The sequence below is a fragment of the Stomoxys calcitrans genome, chromosome 2 (genome assembly GCF_963082655.1).
Source record: "Stomoxys calcitrans chromosome 2, idStoCalc2.1, whole genome shotgun sequence".
Lineage (NCBI taxonomy): Eukaryota > Metazoa > Arthropoda > Insecta > Diptera > Muscidae > Stomoxys > Stomoxys calcitrans.
Genome location: NC_081553.1, coordinates 175,928,000 through 175,947,095, shown reverse-complemented (window position 1 = coordinate 175,947,095; position 19,096 = coordinate 175,928,000). Strand labels below are relative to the sequence as shown.

General features: G+C 38.3%; 1 protein-coding gene across 4 annotated transcripts in view; it reads right to left on the bottom strand.

Moving 5' to 3' along the window:
* The window catches only part of LOC106089262 (anoctamin-2), a 74,056-nt gene extending 58,071 nt beyond the window's left edge, over positions 1-15,985 (bottom strand). Inside the window, exons 1-2 of one of the 4 annotated variants that reach the window (XM_013255075.2) lie at positions 15,663-15,985; positions 14,824-15,556 (exon numbers count right to left, since the gene is read on the bottom strand). In XM_013255075.2, coding sequence (XP_013110529.1) covers positions 14,824-15,556; positions 15,663-15,666 — 737 coding nt within the window. In that variant the 5' untranslated portion in view covers positions 15,667-15,985. Of the gene's footprint in view, positions 1-7,952; positions 8,160-14,823; positions 15,557-15,662 lie in introns of those variants that run through there. The other 3 variants (XM_013255077.2, XM_059362404.1, XM_013255079.2) reach the window with 3 other exon arrangements.
* Between the last annotated feature and the right edge of the window lie 3,111 nt (positions 15,986-19,096).

The window sequence follows — 19,096 nt, the reverse complement described above, 5'->3', positions numbered from 1 at the left end:
AATATTACATAATGAGTTCTACAATGCTCAGCATTCAATTGATTTATGGTCTATAATGGACTATGGACCATAACTTGATATAGCTCCAATAGCATAACAGTTCTTATTTATTATTCTTTGTTTGCCAGAACCTGCCAGCCAACCAAGAGAATAAAAAACTATCAATTTTTGTAGGAACTTACCAAAAATGGCAACACTGGTGGTACAATAAAACGTACGATTATGTTAGAAAATGTCAAACTTTCGAATGGAAATGTCAGATTGCACCTGGCAACACTAAGTGTTGCCTAGGCCAAAAATATATAGCGACCATCGTACACAATTAAAAGTAAGCATGCAAAATTTGAAGCACCTCGTCTCATACGTCCGCAAGTTTTTGTGATTTTGGTAGACTACAGATAAGACGATCAAAAAAACATATAGAGTTTGTTCGGGTACTCAAAAATTTGTTATTAGAAGTCATTCGCGTACCATATTTGCCAGCAGAAGAGAGCGGGAAATTGCGTGAGAGCGAGCAAAATTTTGAGAGTTTAGTAATTGAGAGGTTTTTTCCAGCAGAAATTTGAGCATTGAACAGCTGTTTTATGTAAACCAGCTGTTTAATTCAAATAAATAGCAAAATAGTGTAAAGGCTGTTTTTACTTGCCTGCTAATTTTTTACTGGAAGTACGCAAACAGACCTATAATTTTTCTTTTTTTTGTAAGACTTTTAAATTAATATTTTGTTACTTCTGCTTGTAACAGTACGTCCAAGTTAATATAATCATCCATTCTATGAGCAAGGGCTTAAAAATTTAATTGGTATTTCCAGTAATCGTAAAATTATACTGACTTTGAATAAGTTCAACATATATTCGCTCAATTTCTATGGACTTGTGGAAGCGTCATAATGAGTTGATAAAACAAACAGTAAACCACAGAAAATGAATAATAAGCTTTGACCATATGTTTTCGGTCTTTTATGCCCATCCAACTTTCTGCCCATTCGTCATACAAACTTGTAGTTGTTGTCTTACAAGTCACACAAAGAGGAAATAAAAGGCAGACAATTGTTTTTAGATAATAGGGCAGGCAAAACAACAAAAAGTAAAAAATAATAATAATAAGACGAACCTATTGGAAATTTCACTACAAAAGACAAATATTTTTGATATTTTTAAAACCCCATTGTCATTATATATGAAAAACGTTTTTAAATTAAACAAGTAAAATCACTTTTAGTTCGGCCAGGCCGAATCTTATATACCCTTCACCATGGATCGCATAGGATAAGTTCCATGAATAACTTTTGCAAAGAATTTAAGAGCTCTATCAAGTTATGGATCGTACTTGTCATGGCCGTTAGAAGTCATAAACAAGTAAGAGCGTGCTTAGTTCAGCCGGGCCGAATCTTATACACCCTCCACCATGGATCGCATTTCTCAAGTTCTATGCGCGATATCTCTTTTTAGGCAAACAAAGAATATTGAATAAGAACTGTTATGCTATTGTCCGATTCGGACCATAAATGAATGCTGAACATTGTAGAAGTCATTATGTAATATTTCAGTTCATTCGGATAAGAATTGCGGCGTATAGGGGCTCAAGAAGCAAAATTCGGGGTAGGTTTATATGAGAGCTGTATCAAGCTATTGATCGATTCAGACCATATTAGACAAGTATGTTGAAGGTCATGAAAGAAGCCATTGTACAAAATTTCTGCCAAATCGGAATTGCGCCCTCTAGAGGCTCAAGAAGTCAAGATCCCAGATCGGTTAATAGGGCAGCTATATCAGGTTCTATACGATTTACGCCATACATAGCACAGTTATTAGAAGTCATAACGAAACACCTCATTCAAAATTTCAGCCAAATCGGATGAGAATTGCGCGCTCTATTTTCTCAAGAAGTCAAGATCCAAAATCAGTTTATGTGACAGCTATACCAGATTATGAACCGATTTGAATCATACCAAGCACAGTTGTTGGAAGTGATACCAAAACACTTCGTGCAAAATTTCAGTTAAATCGGACGAGAATTGTGCCCTATAGAGGCGATCAAACATGGAGAGATCAAAACATGGACCGATTTGAATCATACTTAGCGCTTTTGTTGGAAGTGTTATCAAAACACCAAGTGCAAAATTTCAGTCCAATCGGACGAGAATTGCGCCCTCTTGAGGCTCAAGAAGTCAAGACCCAAGATCGGATTATATGGCAGCTATATCAAAACATGGACCGATTTGGCCCATTTACAATCTCAACCGACCTACACTAACAAAAAATATTTGTGCAAAATTTCAAGCGGCTAGCTGTACTCCTTCGAAAGTTAGCGTGCTTTCGACAGACAGACGGACGGACGGCCGGACAGACGGACGGCCGGACAGACGGACGGACATGGCTAGATCGACTTAATGGGGTCTTAGACGAATATTTCGAGGTGTTACAAACAGAATGACGAAATTAGTATACCCCCATCCTATGGTGGAGGGTATAAAAAAAACACTTTCAAATTTTCAGCCAAATCGCATATTCATTGCGCCTTTTAGAGGCTCAAGAAGTCAAATCAGGTGATCGGTTTATATGGGAGCTATGTATATAAAGTTATCAACCGCTTTAGATCAGCGTGTATACTGGAAGTCGAAACTTAACTCTACGGATAAAATTTCAGCCAAATCGAAGAATAATTGCCTAATTGTTTGAAGTGATGCTATTGCACATCACCAAATATGGGCAATCCCATGGCAGAGAGTTGTACGTACCGGATTGCCGAATTCATCGGCAAGGGCTGCCGACACAGTGTACAACACACTGCTGCAACAACAACAACCAAATATAAGGAAGATCGGACATCAACGAAAGGGATGAGCTACAGTACGGAAGCTCATCATGCAAGATCTAACTAATCTTGTGAGAATGAACTCCTGGCGGAATCAGAAGACGCAACAGTGGTGACAGTTCTGAATCCTGACTATGGTCCGGTTTCTACGGATAAATCTCCACTATTCCAAGGCCGCTTCGGCGGTACTAAAGGTTCTTCTGATCCATGGGTGTTTGGAGGAATGGTTCGTGGACTAAGAATCTCGGGATTTAAACTACTCAGGGGTATGGGAGACACAGAATTTGTATTCTTGCACAGAGTAGTCAAAATGTTTTCCTTCTTCCGTCTCTAAGCACTAAGGATTCAGTAGTAGCCAGCCTTGAAATAATCTAGTCTCATTACTGGCTGACTTCCCTATATATGACACACGATTACAAATATGGCATAAAACTTTAGGTCCAAGTAATGGGAGGTCGCCCACCCCCAAATGGGCATATTAGTCAAGCATGGCTATATGGGACTCAAATGAAATGAATTAGGGAGTAGATTACGAATATTACATTAAAATTTGCGTTCAATTCAAGGTGTCGCTTTTCCTCCTAAAGATACGTCAAATGAGTTATTTGACCCATTCTGGAAAATATAGGGCTCAAATGAAAGGTATTTGAGAGTAGACAACGAATTTGATATCCAATTTTGGAGCCAAGTGTTTTGGGTTACGCCCTAAAGCACCCCCTAAACTGAACTTCATTTTCGTTGGCAATAAAGAACGAATTTGGATGCTGACTGAGGAGGGATTTGAACCCGTATGCTATACAGACGATGTTATAATACTTCTCAGGGGTAGGGATCCGAACGAGCTATGCAGAAGGGTCGAAAGAGTCTTGCATATGGCATATCGCTGGGCTAGACCCAGAGGCCTCAATATTAACCCAGAGAAGATTGAAATATGCCTGTTCACGAGAAAGACGACGGTGAGCCAATTTAACGTACCACGTTTCCTCGATAAGACGATTTCAATATCTGACAAGGACAAATACTTAGGTGTGATCTTTGACAGGAAACTGAATTGGAAGTGTCACATTCAAAGCGTACCGAGAAGGCCCACAGATATTAGGCACTATGTAAACGGGCCGTAGGATCGAAATTGGGCCTGAATCTGAGGATAGTCCACTGGCTCTACAGGAGCGTGACTAGACCAATACTTACTTACGCCTCAGTAGTTAGGTGGACTGCTATGGAGAAATAATGTAACATAAGGTCCATACAACAGGTTCAGAGACAGGTTCTTGGCATAGGCGGAGCGATGAGGACCACGCCCACTAGGGCCCTGAAGACTATTCTAGATATCCGACCCATTTACATACCGATTAAGTGTGAGGCAGCCACTGCGGCTATGAGACTTAAGGCGATTAAGGATGGGAGCAGCTCATACCATCGCGGTATAATCGAGACGACGATAGAAAACCTGGAAGGAAGGGAAGAGGTTTCCGATCGCATACCTGAGATGAACCTTGAAGTAGAGTGCGACGCACTGCTGCCATCGGCACAGTCTTGGATTGACGGAACCCTAGTATTACCATCTGGAAGATCATGTTACACGGGAGGATCAAAGCTAGAAAACAGAGTGGGCCTGGGGGTCTACACTGAGAACCCAGGGACTGAGATCTGTTTTATACTGCCTGATCATAATACGGTCCTGCAGACGGAGATCCGGGCGATCACGAAATGTGTGAAGTGGTGTGGTGCTAACGCGAGGACGTCAAGTGTGAACATCTTTACCGACAGTAAAATTGCCATAAGGGTAATAACAACCAGGACGGTAGGGTCACGAACAGTCTTGGAGTGTAAGAAGGAGATTAACCCCTTCTCTGAGAATGGCAAAATCCGCATCGTTTGGGTACCGGACCGGGAAATAAAAGGGCAGACGATTTGGCGGTGAAGGCCAGAGGACCGCCGTCAATAAATTTGGTTAACCCGAAGCCTTTCGGGTCGACGCAGTCCGTGTTAAGGAAGTGGGTGACGAATGCGCATGCAACATTGTGGGCGAAAATCCTATGGGGGATCCAGATCGTGAGAAGACGAAGCTATTACTGAAAGGAAGCAGGATGGAGCTACGAGCTCCATCCTGCTTCCTGCTAAAATCGGTGCGGCAAGTGATACCATGTGTAGGGCATGCGGGGAAGATGATGAGACGTTGGAGCATTTCCTTTGTCATTGCCCGGCTTTCGCGTCCAACAGATACAGGTACTTAGGCGGAGACACAATATCAGACATAAAGCAACTAAGGGGAGTGGTATTAAAAACAATTAAGGATTTTGTAAGTATCATGGAATTCCTAACTTAAAGTTTTTTTTAGAGGTTACTTTATAGTTTTTAGAGCGCACAACAAGCCGATTACTAGCATACACCTAAGCCGATTACTGGCTTCGGTGTATGTCCATAGTGGCATGGGGCGGATTAATGTTTGCACCCTCTTTTCAACCTAACCTAACCTTAGGCCTCCCAAGATAGGACCCATATATGGTTCGAATCGAACTGTATTTAGGCATAGCTGTCATATAGACCGATATGCCGGTTTAGGTTCTAAAACTCATAAAAGCTTTATTTATTACCAGGTTTTGTTGAAATTTTAAATACAAAATTCTACAGTGGCTTATATTTAATAAGCCATGCAATGTCCGTGGCGAAGTTATCCAATTTTCTCCGGATTGTGACGAAAGGGGATTTACATACACATAGCTCATAAAGTCTGCGTTCACCTGACAAACTTTTATGATTGGTTAAAGAACACAAAATAAAATTATAAATCAAATCAACTCTTTTACATATATTTTTTTTTCATATTCCTAACATTAAAAAACAAAAACAAAATTGCAAGTTTGGTTGAGCACTTTCACTCTAGAGCGATTTAAATATGATAACAATTAAATATAAGCACCACAAAGTCTGCGTTCAGTAATTAAAAATAAAAAAAGAGTTATTTAAACACAAAATAAAAATATATTAACACATTCCTAATATTTGGTTGGATAGCCACGTTGTTTCAAGACTGCACTTAGTCTATTTGGCATGGAGTTTACCAACTTCTCTGTGTCTTCAGATGTTATTTTCGCCCATTGTGCTTGCATGACACTTCGTAACATCTCCTTGCTGGTTATAATGTGCTGACGAATTTGTTTCTCCAATAGATCCCAAAGATGCTCAATGGGGTTGAGATCTGGTGATTGGGGTGGCGTTTTAAGCTGCTTTGGATTGTTATATAGAAGCCAAAGCCTAACAACCTCCGATGTATACTTTGGATCGTTATCTTGTTGGAACCAAAATGTCGTTGCTAACACTAGTTTAGCAGCACTTGGTTTCAATTTATTTTTCAAAATATTGTGATAACCCCATTTTTCCATTTTGGACTCAATAAATTCTAATTGACCCACTCCACTACCAGCCATAGACCCCCACACCATTACTCCACCACCACCGTGCTTCACCGTTCCAACTAAATTTTGTTTTTTCAGCTCAGTCCCGGACTTGCGCCACACTATTTGCCGACCTTTAATGCCAAAAATACAGAATTTGCTCTCGTCGGAGAAAATAATTTGCTTCCAGAATTTAGGAGGCTTATTGATGAAAGTATTAGCGAATGCAACCCGCTTTTGTCTGTTTATGACTGAAATATACGGCTTTCTTCGAGCAACTCTTCCATGATTTCAACTCTATGTAATATTTTTGTGGCAGTTTCGGCACAGATGTTTTTTTTTAAACATTGTTTTAATATTTTCAACAATTTAGGTTGATGTTATACGAGGGTTGTTGCTTGCCATATTAATCACTTTGCGCTCTTCTCTAACTGATAATTTCTTTGTAGTTATTAATTACGCGCTGGACAGAAGAATACGTTCTTCCAACTGTTCCACCAATATTTCTAAAGCTTTGTCCTTCATTCCACAATTTAATAATATTTTTCTTTCAGATATGCATATTTCCTTTCCTTTAGTTTCCATATTTCCAAATTTATTAATTTAAAACAAAACACGTGTAACTATCACTTGTTATGATAATGAACTGAAACTGATCAAAAATAAGAACAAGCATCATAAAAAGTAACGGTACTTTCGAAGTAAACAAAGTGAACGCAGACTTTTTGGTTGTCATTATTTCTTCTTATGAGACAAAAGTACCGTTAGAACAAAAAAGCAAAAGCAAACTTGTTTTTTTTGTTTTTGTTTTCTAATTTAAGAAATATAAAGAAACAACATATACAACAAATCTTAACTTTATTTATTTTTTTATGTTGTTTTTTAATCATTAAAAAAGAAATTGTCACATGAACGCAGACTTTATGGACTATGTGTATATACCCGAGGTGGTGGGTATCCATACCATTTTACTTGTTTTCTTTAATTGTTCTGCATTTCCTTCTTTCATTAAGATGGAAATTAGCAAAATTTTTTGCAAAAATTTTCCGAGTTTTGTTTGTCTGCACTAGAGATACAAGACTCGGTTCTTCCGAATCTACAGGTCTATTTATTTACAATATTTGAAAAAGTTTATTTCTTTACTAATAGACTTACTCAATATTATACCGATGCTATTTTAATAGAAAAACGTTTGTGTCTTCATAATTTCACTAACTTTTTTTTTTTTTTTGTATAAACACAATATAAAATTATTCATGGCAAAACATTGCTGAACATGCACAAAAGCACCACATACACACATATGCACACAAACACACATACAAGGCAAAGCAAATATTTAATTTTTGGCTTAATTGTGTTTTTTTTATTTCACAAGACCTTTTGCTTTCTAAACCAAATATTGACTTTAACAGATCGAGAAGATCCAAAAGGGGAATAACTCTCTTGGGTACTGGCTGAGATAAATATTCTTTTTGTTTCCTTCGAGGTGTTGTCGTGATTGAATAACAATTGAAAATAAAAGTTAAATGGAATTCACCGGGAAAAGTGATTCATTAACACAATTTAGATACAACAATCATAGGCACTGCATGTATGTACACATGCACATATTTACATACACATATGTTACATATGTATATTTCTACTTAACTCATTATACATACAATAGCTATTAGAAGGCTTTTAAATTATTTTTTTTATGTTTCTTAATAATTTTGCTATACTTCCACGCACTTTTTTTGATGATTAATAGAAAAAATCACACTTAAGCTCTCATTAAAAAAAAACCTTGACTATTTGCCGTACTTCTTTAGTATTGATGGACAAAAAAAAAACTAAATTTAATGGTTTTTTCTTTGCTTTGTTTATTATTTAATTAACAACGTTGCGCACACAAGCATTTCGACGTTGTTGTAATGCTCTCGCGCTCGCCCGTCGGGGTCTTTTATAATACTGAAAGGCGCTTCTTGTGGCGGATTTCCGCCAAGTCAGCAAACTGCAAAATGTCAGACAATCTTTTTTTTGTATTTTTTAAACCCAAACACAAGAGACCCCTCTCCAATGAGAGAAACAATAAAGAAGAAGAAGAAACATGAAAGAGATACATACCCCACCATATTTATGTGCAAAATGAACAATAGAGAATCAGTAAAATGAGAGTGTTCATATGAGGGTTTGTTTGTAAATACTGTCTCCCCGCAACCTCCCCTTAGCCCACAAGTTTAAACTTTTTGTTGAGTTTATTTGTTGGATGCTCTGGACCAATTCTCAGTAAATGACGCTCTCCGTTTGCTCAGTTCAAGATCGCTAATTAGAAGTACACACAATTTGTTGATGGAAATATAGGGTAAGCAAATTATGAGTGCTGAATTATAAACATTTAGAATCATGTGCATTATCTAATTAGGTTTGTAGTTGAGCAATGTGTTGAGCAAGTGTAGATAGTTGGGTTAATATTGGCATATGCACTGCCAATGCATATAAACAATATAATAAATGAATATAGAGCAGAGATTATATTCAAATCTTTGTAAACAAAACCTACAACGGGTGATATTTTAGCTATTATCTTTTTGGCAACACTGGTTTAAACAGCTCACGCACATTTCGTGTTTTGGTTCACTGTCAAACATGAATCGTCTTATAAACGAACAAAGCTTTGAAATTATGGTATTTTATTATCAAAATGCGGGCTCTGTTAAGAAAGTTCATCGCGCGCTTCTTCCATTGAACGACGAAGCTCATTTTTGGCTCAATGGGTACGTAAATAAGCAGATGTATCGATTTTGTAGTGAAGATCAGCCAGAAACATTGCAAGAGCTACCAATGCATCCAGAAACAAGTAAAAAGGCGTTAGGTTCTGCCGGGTCGAACTTTGGGTACCCACCATCTCAGGTAGATATGTAAACCACCTTTCGTCAAAATCCGGTGAAAAATACATAACTTATGCCCTATAGCAGCTTTATCGAAATATGTTCCGATTTGGACCAAATACCAATTAGTACAATTCATTGTTCAATTGTGTATAATAGCTTTATCTAACACTTAAAATTGAGCTAAGTTCGGCCGGGCTGAATCTTATATAACCTCCACCATGGATCGCATCTGTCCAGTTCTTTTCCCGGTATCTCTTCTTAGGCAAACTTATGATAAAAGAAAAAAATTGCTGATATTGGAGCTATATCAACTTATGGTCCAATGGTCCGGACCATAATAAAACTGAATGTTGAAGACCATAGTAGAGTTCGTTGTATAAAATTTCAGCCAATTCGAATAAAAATTGCGGCCCTTTGGAGCTCAAGAAGTAAAATAGGGAGATCGGTTCATATGCTAGCTGTATCAGGCTATAGACCGATTCAGACCATAATTGACACGTATGTTGAAGGTCATTAGAGAAGCCGTTGTACAAAATTTCAGCCAAATCGGATAATAATAGCGACCTCTATAGGCTCAAGAAATCAAGATCCCAGATCGGTTTATATGGCAGGTATATTTGGTTAGGAACCAATTAAAACCATATTTAGCTCAACTATTGGAAGTCAAAACAAAACACTTCTTGCAAAATGTCAGCCAAATCAGATAGGAATTGCGCCCTCTAGAAGCTCAAGAAGTCAAGTCCCCAGATCGGTTTATATGACAGCTATATCAGGTTATGAACCGATTTGAACCATACTTGGCACAGTTGTTGGATATCATAACAAAATACCTCGTACAAAATTGCATTCAAATCGGATAATAATTGCGACCTCTAGAGGCTCAAGAAATCAAGATCACATATTTAGCACAACTGTTGGAAGTCATAACAGAACACTTCTTGCAAAATTTCAGCCAAATCGAATAGGAATTGCGCCCTCTAGAGGCTCAAGAAGTCAAGATCCCAGATTGGTTTATATTGCAACTGTATCAGGTTATGAACTAATTTAGACCATATTTGGCACAGTTGTTGGAAGTCATAACAAAACAATTCTTACAAAATTTCAGCCAAATCGGATAGGAATTGCGCCCTTTAGAGGCTCAAGAAATCAAGATCCCAGATCGGTTTATATGACAGCTATATCTATTTATGGACCAATTTGTACCACACCTAGCACAGTTATTGGAAATTATAGCAAAACACCTCATGCAAAATTGCAGCCAAATCGGGTGAGAATTGCGCCCTCTAGAGGCTCAAGAAGTCAAGATCCAAGATCGTTTTATATGGCAGCTATATCAAAACATGAGCCGATATGGCCCATTTACAATCCCAACTGACCTACTTTAATAAGAAGTAGTCGTTCAAAATTTCAAGCTTTCGACAGACGGACGGACATGGCCAAATCGACTAAAAATGTCATGACGATCACGAATATATATACTTTATGGGGACTCAGAGGAATATTTCGAGGTGTTACAAACGGAATGACGAAATTAGTATACCACCATCCTATGGTGGAGGGTATTAAAATAAATATGCGCCTTTTATGGGGCCAAGACTTTAAACCGAGATATCGGTCTATATGCTATATCCAAATCTGGACCGATCTGTGCCAAATTGAAGAAGGATGTCGAAGGACCTAGCACAACTCACTTTCCCAAATTTCGGCGACATCGGACAATAAATGCGCTTTTTATGGGCCCAAAACATTTTATCGAGAGATCGGTCTATATTGCAGCTATATGCAAATCTTGATCAATCTGGGCCAAATGGCAGAAATTTGTCGAGGGGCTTAACCTAACTCATTGTCCCGAATGTCGGCAACATCAGACAATAAATGCGCCGTTCATGGGTTCAAAACCTTAAATCGAGAGATCAGTCTATATGGCAGCTATATAAAAATCTGGACCGATCTAGGCCAAATTGAAGAAGAATGTTAAAGGGTCTAACACAACTCACTGTCCCAAATTTCAGCAAAATCGGATAATAAATGTGGCTTTTATGGGTCTAAGACCCTAAATCGGTGAATTGGTCTATATGGCAGCTATACCCAAATTTGGACCGATCTAGGCCAAATTGAAGAAGAATGTTGAAGGGCCTAACACAACTCACTGTCCCAAATTTCAGAAAAATCGGACAATAAATGTGGCTTTTATGGTCCTAAGACCCTAAATCGGCGGATCGGTTTATATGGGGGCTATATCAAGATAAAGTCCGGTATAACCCATCTTCGAACTTATGCTTATGGACAAAAAAAAAGAATCTGTGCAAAGTTTCAGCTCAATATCTCTATTTTTAAAGATTGTAGCGTGATTTCAACAAACAGACGAACGGACATGGCTAGATCGTCTTAGACTTTTATGACAATCAAGAAAATATGTACTTTATAGAGTTGGAAATGTTGTGTTGCAAAAGGAATGACAAAATGAATGAATCCCCATCCTTCGGAGGTAGGTATATAAAATCGTATAAACCAACCTAGGTATCTCGCGATAGTTATTTTCTGTCTGGCAACACTGGTTTTAAAAGCACGTTTCGTGTTTTGTTTCACTGTCAAATATCTTCAGTTTGGTCTATAATTTAACCATGAATCGTCTTACCAACGAACAACGTCTGCAAATTATTGAATTTTATTGTCAAAAAGCCTGTTCTGTAAAGAAAGTTCATCGCGCGCTTCTTCCATTGAGTGACAAAGCTCATTTTTGGCTCAATGGGTATGTAAAAATGCAAAATTGTTGATTTTGAAGTGAAGATCAGCCATCAAAAGCATTGTTGGAGCTACTAAAGCGTACAGAAAAAGTCATAGTTTGGTGCGGTTTATGGGCTGGTGCTATCATTGGATCGTACTTCTTCAAAGATGATGCGAATCGTAACGTAACTGTGAATGGTGAGCGCTATCGTGAGATGATATCTAACTTTTAGACTATTTTTTGTAGGGCTATGTTAAAGCTCATGTCTGTACATGACATAATTACCAGATAGTGTACCGTAAACAGCTGAGTACAATTTTTTCTCGCGAAGTGCACTATCTGTCAACAAGTTTTGGTTGTGTGTGTGTATTATAGTTAAGAACCATGACACACACAAACAACGAAAATACCTGTAAATGAATATATCTCGCTTCAATTGACGTATTGGTACACAACATTGAAGCATTTATTCGTGATATACCGGGCGAAATGTTGGAAAGAGTATGCCAAAATTGGACTAAGCGGATGGACCATTTCAGGCGCAGTCACGGTCAGGTTAGGTTGAATGGGTTGCCCACCAAAGGTGAGTTCACGCGGAGGCCAGTTTGGCCTATTGTGTTACCCAAGAGAGAAAAGGAAGAAAAAGAAAATGTGGGAGGTTATACACGAATAAAAGAGAAAGACAGGAGGAGTGGAGAAACCCGGTCGGGGGTGAAGAACCGAACTTCGCTACGCAAGCATGGATCTATCTACGCCGGAGCCGGTGTCACCCCCCGTATGAACCATCCTGTTCCCTCAACAAAGCTCAGGAGAGATACCAGAGATACGTTCGCAAGTTCACCCAGATCACAGAAGAAACGTCCCCAGAAAGGAGAGCCTACTTCTCTTCAGACCCGGACATGAACACAGCAAGTGCTCAGTAGTCTCCTCCTCGTCCTCATCGAGGCAACTCCTACAGAAGTCATTGTGCGGTATCCCCGTGCGCACCGCCATGCGGCCAATGACACAGTGTGTCAATGTTATGACCCCAGTCAAAATACTCATCGGCCTCTTACTGAACGCCAGTAACTCCCTCGTCCTCCTACGGTCGATGACCGGCCTTAGCGCTTTCGCAATCCGGCAACAATCTACCGAGTGCCACCTCGCCACCGACGCCGCCCTGGTCATCCCATCAACTGTGTTCAGTAGCTCGACAAATGGCACGTAGGCAAGACCGATGACTGGAAAGAATAAAATTCTCAGCAACTTTTGTGCAAAATTACACAAAATTTATGTTTATACCCTACACCACTACTGCGGTACAGGGTTTTGTAACTAAGTGCATTTGTTTGTAACACCCAAAAGGAGGAGAGATAGACCCATTGATAAGTATACCGATCGACTCAAAATCACTTTCTGACTTGATTTACAATAGCTATGCCCGTCTGTCTGTCCATGTTCATTTGTGTACATGTTTTTCGGCCTAGAGACGAAGCCTATTGAAATTGAAAAAAATTTGTTCAGATTTGGATATAGCTTCCATGTATATGTTCGTCCGATTTGCAGTAATAATGCAATAAAATGGTCATTTGTTAACCGATTGTCCCGAAATCTGGCAGGAAGGCTTTTCTTATAACTCTCGATATTACTGGTGAATTTCCTAGAAATCGGTTCAGATTTGCATATAGCTCCCATATATATGTTCGTCCGATTTGCAGTAATACTGCAATAAAATGGTCATTTGTTAACCAATTCTCTCGAAGTTTGAGAGGAATAATTTCCTTGCGACTCTCGATGTTAGTGGTGAATTTCATAAAAATCGGTTCATATTTAGATGTAGCTCCCATATATGTTCGTCCGATTTGCAGTAATACAGCAATAAAATGGTCATTTGTTAACCGATTCTCTGGAAATTTGGCAGGAAGGATTTCCTTATGACGATATTACTGGTGAATTTCATAGAAATCGGTTCAGATTTAGATAACGGTCTCATATATATATCGCCCGATTTTCACTCCTAGACCCACTGCAAGCGCATTTATTGACCAATCTTCCCAAAATTTTGTACAATGGTTTCCTCGACGACTTCAACAATATCCATAAAGTTTGGTCGAAATCGGTTCAGATTTAGATATAGCTCCCATATATGTGTTCCTCAGATTTTGGGTAATTTGTTGTCATTTGTCAACCGTAGTTATAACATTTTGAACATATTTGGTTTGCTCGGAATTTGATACAGGAATTTTTAACAATCTATCTGGATACATCCGCCGAGGTCCATCAAAATTGGTTCAGAATTATATGTAGCCTCCTTATGTTTTTATAGGGTAGGTGTAGGGTATTAACAAGTCGGCACCGCCCGACTTTTGCCTTTCCTTACTGGTTTTGATATATATATATGAGAACTTGCAAATTTTTACTGAAAGTTATTTTCTCCAGCAGTAATTTGCAAAATGGTACTGTAAAAATACTCAAACACACCTATTACAATTACAATCGGAAATGAATATTACAATGATTAACAGACGGATTGACTAATCCGTCATAAGCCATTCTATGGACTGGTGCATTTGTTTCGTTATTGCAACCGAGTGGCATGTTTCAAATTATATTATTAGAAATTTTGTTGCACTTGTTAAATTCTTAGATAAGATTCAATCGCTGTGCATTATTTTCCTAGAACAATAAAACAGAGTTAGGTGTGATTCAGACAACACCAAACATTTATAGAGAGTTTTCATTAGGTATGACTAGCTTCGAATATAAAATGTACAAATAAATTAAAAGAAGATAAGAATATTGAACTCCTACTTTGTCACTTTTCTCTGACAAGATTCTATAGGATCTTTTTCATTCATTTTATCTTTATGATTTTTTACCATATTTATGCAAATGACCCTTAAAAAGTTCACACTTGTAATAACAAACGGTTGTGTTGAATCTCCCAAAATGGTTATCTCTTTTTGTTTCACGTTTGCAAAAACGACACCATAAAACAAAAACAAAAGAAAATCGAACTCACCTTTCGTCTGTATACGCCATTGTAGCCGATTGTTGATCTGAATCACCGCCACTACTTTTGTTCAACTGATCAGCTGTTAAACGCTCACCATATCCACTTGATTGGTGTTGCTCCCGCCGTTGACTGCCAGCGTCAGCTTCCGGGCCCCGAGTTTCATGTTCCATAAACATTCTGGTGGCTACAGCAGCATTGATGGTACGACATTGAGGTGAGCGAGTTTCCCGCCTCATGTGCTCTAAAGAGCGTGAATGCCTTTTTGATTCGCGCTCTCGCTCTCGTTTAAGCCTCTCCATTAATTCCATATCAAATGGAGCTAGATTGGCAGTATATGGAGCTTCGAAAGCTGTAGCAATCAAAGTTGACTCTTCATCGTTCTCGTCATTGCCTTCGCTCGTTGGTGTTTTTATTATTTTTGTTGTGTCTACACCGGCCGGTTGTTGTTTTGCGAGCAATGATTTCGTTTCATTGTCTTCGTCATCCCCCTCAGGGGGAATTTTATGTTGCTCTGCCCCCACCTCTTCACCTCCCTCATCGTTCTCATCTTGACCATCAGCTGTTTGATTGTTGACACGACAAGTTGTTGTTGTCGCATCTTCTTGGCTCTCATCTCTTTCCGTTACGTTGGTATTTTTGTGCTGTTGTGTATTGGGGACTTTATCCCCAAAATCATTCTCACCACCACCACTACCACCACCTTCTGAGGTGTTTGTGTCTTTGTAAAGATTTTCATTTTCTAAAATTAGATTGAATCATATTTAATTTTTCTATAAACAGAGAATTTTGATTTTTTTTCTTTTTAAAACACATCTATCAGATGCAAATAGATTCCATTTACGCACCCATTACATTAGATTTTCAGTGCAAAATATAGCTCTCACACACACGCACGTTTGTATTCATTCAAAAAGGCCATGAAAAAAAAACTACCATATGTTTAGCCAACGAATATATACTCGTACTTTTTTGCCCAACTTTGTTATAACACAAAACACATTCTGCACACTTTGCACTTTTAAATCGACGTGTTTTAACAAATCAAATAATAAAACACACAATTTCTTTATTATTGTCGCAAGTCGTGTTGTTATTTTTCAATTTTTTCACGCTCAAACAATGCCACGGCCGCAACAATCTTTCATTGCCTAGCAATACATCTTTACCCGTCGAGTTTTCCGTGACAACTGATACACTTTTTCTCTGGTTCGCTCATTTCCGTCCACCGTATCTGCAAGAAACTTCAAAACAAAGAAAAGAGTGTTGCCACATTTTCGTTATGAAAAGTTCGTTACAATATGAAATTCAAATAAAAAAAGTATAAATTTTGAGAAAAAAAAATTACAATAAATATATTTAAAAATTTTCAAATACATATAAAAATTTTCAGATACATATCTTTTTATATATAAAATTCAATTTGGGTTTGTTTGTTTGTTCCGCATAGACTCAAAAACCGCTGAACCGATTACCTGCAAATGTTCACAGATTGTGTCTTTTGGTCTGGAAGGATACATAGGCTATAACATTTTTTGGTATCGGGAGGGGACGGACCCTCCCCCTTACCCCTAAGGTACTACCCAAAAACAAAAGTGGACCGATCGGGGCAATATGGGATTCAAATGAAAGGTATTTAAGAGTAGAGTACGAATTTCATAATAAAAGTTGGGTCCAAGTACCTGGGGGGGGGGGGGGGTGGCGCCCCCTTAAAACCCTTAAAATAGGTTTATTTGACGATCATGACAATATGGGACTCAAATAAAAGGTATTCGGGAGTAAATTACGAATATGGTCAGGAAGGAGAAGTAGGCATTATAGTTTTTGATTTCGGGAGGGAGTGGACCCTCCCCCGTTACCCAAAAACACCACCCAAAATCAAATGTGGACCGATCGGGACAATATGGGTATCAAATGAAAAGTATGCGGGAGTAGATAACGAATCTGGCATACGAATTCATGTCGAAGTATAGAAGGTCACCCCACTCCCACAAAAACGCCCAAATCACAACCCAAAATCAAAAGTGGACCGATCGGGACAATATAGATAACAAATAAAAGGTATTGAAGAGTAGAATACGAATATGGTATACAAATTTTGGCCTAAGAACACTTCAGGCCGCCCAACCCCAAAACTCCTCCAAGCAGACATATTGGGCCTTCATGTCAATATGGGGCTCAAATGAAAGGTATTCGAGAGTAGATTTCGTATCTGTCATACAGAATTAGATCGAAGTATAAGGGGTTACGCCACCCCTAAAAAACGCCATTAGACCCATTATGACTATATGATACTTGGCCGAACCGATTTATTGGGTTGCCTAAAAAGTAATACTTAAAATAATAAATAATACTTAAAAGTAATACTTAAAATTTTCATAGATTGTGTACGTTTGTCTGGAAGGAAACAAAAACGCCACCCATATCCGAAAGTGGTCCGATGGGCACAATAAGTGTATAAAATGAAAGGTATTGGAAACCAGAACACGAATATGATATTAAAACTTGGGTCCAAGTACGCAGCGAGACCCCCACCAAACCCAAAACTCCTTTAAACAGATATATTCGAAGTTTATGTCAATATGTTACTCAAATGAAAAGTATTAGGCAGTAGATTGCAAATAGGGCATAAAACTTTGGGTCCAAGTAGTGGGAGGTCGCTCACCCCCAAATACCCCCAAATGGGCATATTAGCCAATCATGGCTATATGGGACTCAAATGAAAAGTGTTAGGAAGTAAATTACGAATATTACATTAAAATTTGCTTTCAAGTCTAGGAGGCGCTTTTCCTCCTAAAGACACATCAAATGTGTTATTTGACCCATTCTGACAATATGGGGCTCAAATTAAAGGTATTTGAGAGTAGAATGAACGAATTTGATATCTATTGGGTTGCCCAAAAAGTAATTGCGGATTTTTCATATAGTCGGCGTTGACAAATTTTTTCACAGCTTGTGACTCTGTAATATTGGGTTGCCCAAAAAGTAATTGCGGATTTTTCATATAGTCGGCGTTGACAAATTTTTTCACAGCTTGTGACTCTGTAATTGCATTCTTTCTTCTGTCAGTTATCAGCTGTTACTTTTAGCTTGCTTTAGAAAAAAAGTGTAAAAAAGTATATTTGATTAAAGTTCATTCTAAGTTTTATTAAAAATGCTTTTACTTTCTTTTAAAAAATCCGCAATTACTTTTTGGGCAACCCAATATTTTCACAAAAAGTGTCGGTGGCCGCCCCAGCCCCAAAACTCCCTCATATTTATCGGCCATAGCAATTTGGGGCTCAAATTTAAGGGATTTGGAAGTGCAGCACGAATTTGATATCCATATTTGAGTCGAAATGTCTGAGGTGCCATCCCTCCCATAACGAGAACATTGCTCTAAGGAAGAACAGTACCATCAGGAACCGAGAAGGGGCAAATTCTCACACATCAATGAGTACTTTCCGATTCAAGTTTAAACTCAATGATAAGGGACCTTTTTTATAGCCGAGTCCGAATGGTGTCCCGCAGCGCGACACCTTTTTGGGGAAAATTTTTTAAATGACCATGCATGGCATTGTATCGCGCAAATGTCGCCAACATTAAGAGGGGATAAACACCGCTTTGTCCGATGTTCTCGCCAGGATTCGAATGCGTTCAGCGTCATAGGCTACATTGGCGATACACGAATTCGATATCCGCATTCAGGGCGAAGTGTCCCCACCGTAAAAAGATATTAGAGAGCTAATGAAGGCGCAGCGGAGCGGACCCGGTTCGGTTATTTTATAATAATGTTGTCATTTGTCAACCGTAGTTTTTATAGTTTGAACATATTTGCTTGAAATTTGATACGGATTGTTTAATAACTCTATAATAATAATAACTAATAATCTGAAGACATCCGCCTAGGACCATCAAAATTGGAAATGGCTCCCACATTGTAATTGTACCCTAGGTGAAGGGTCGGCACCGCCATACCTTTGCCCACCCTTACTGGTTTTATTTCATAAAATAACAAATTAAACTAAACATTTTTTTAATTCGTAACAAAGTCATATATTTCATACATGCTATAGGAACAGAAAACAAAACAATATATAGTTAGACATTATTCAATAATGTTTACTTTTGGCTTAAAAAAACTAATTTTTTTCCTTATAAAAACATTGTTAAGGAACATTTGTGTACATTGTGAGTATGTGGTATACTACTTATAACTTATCAGAGTCAAAATTAAATCACAAAATTTGGACATTTCAAATAAATTCCATCTACAATGGCTAGAAAGAAATCTTGACGTGGA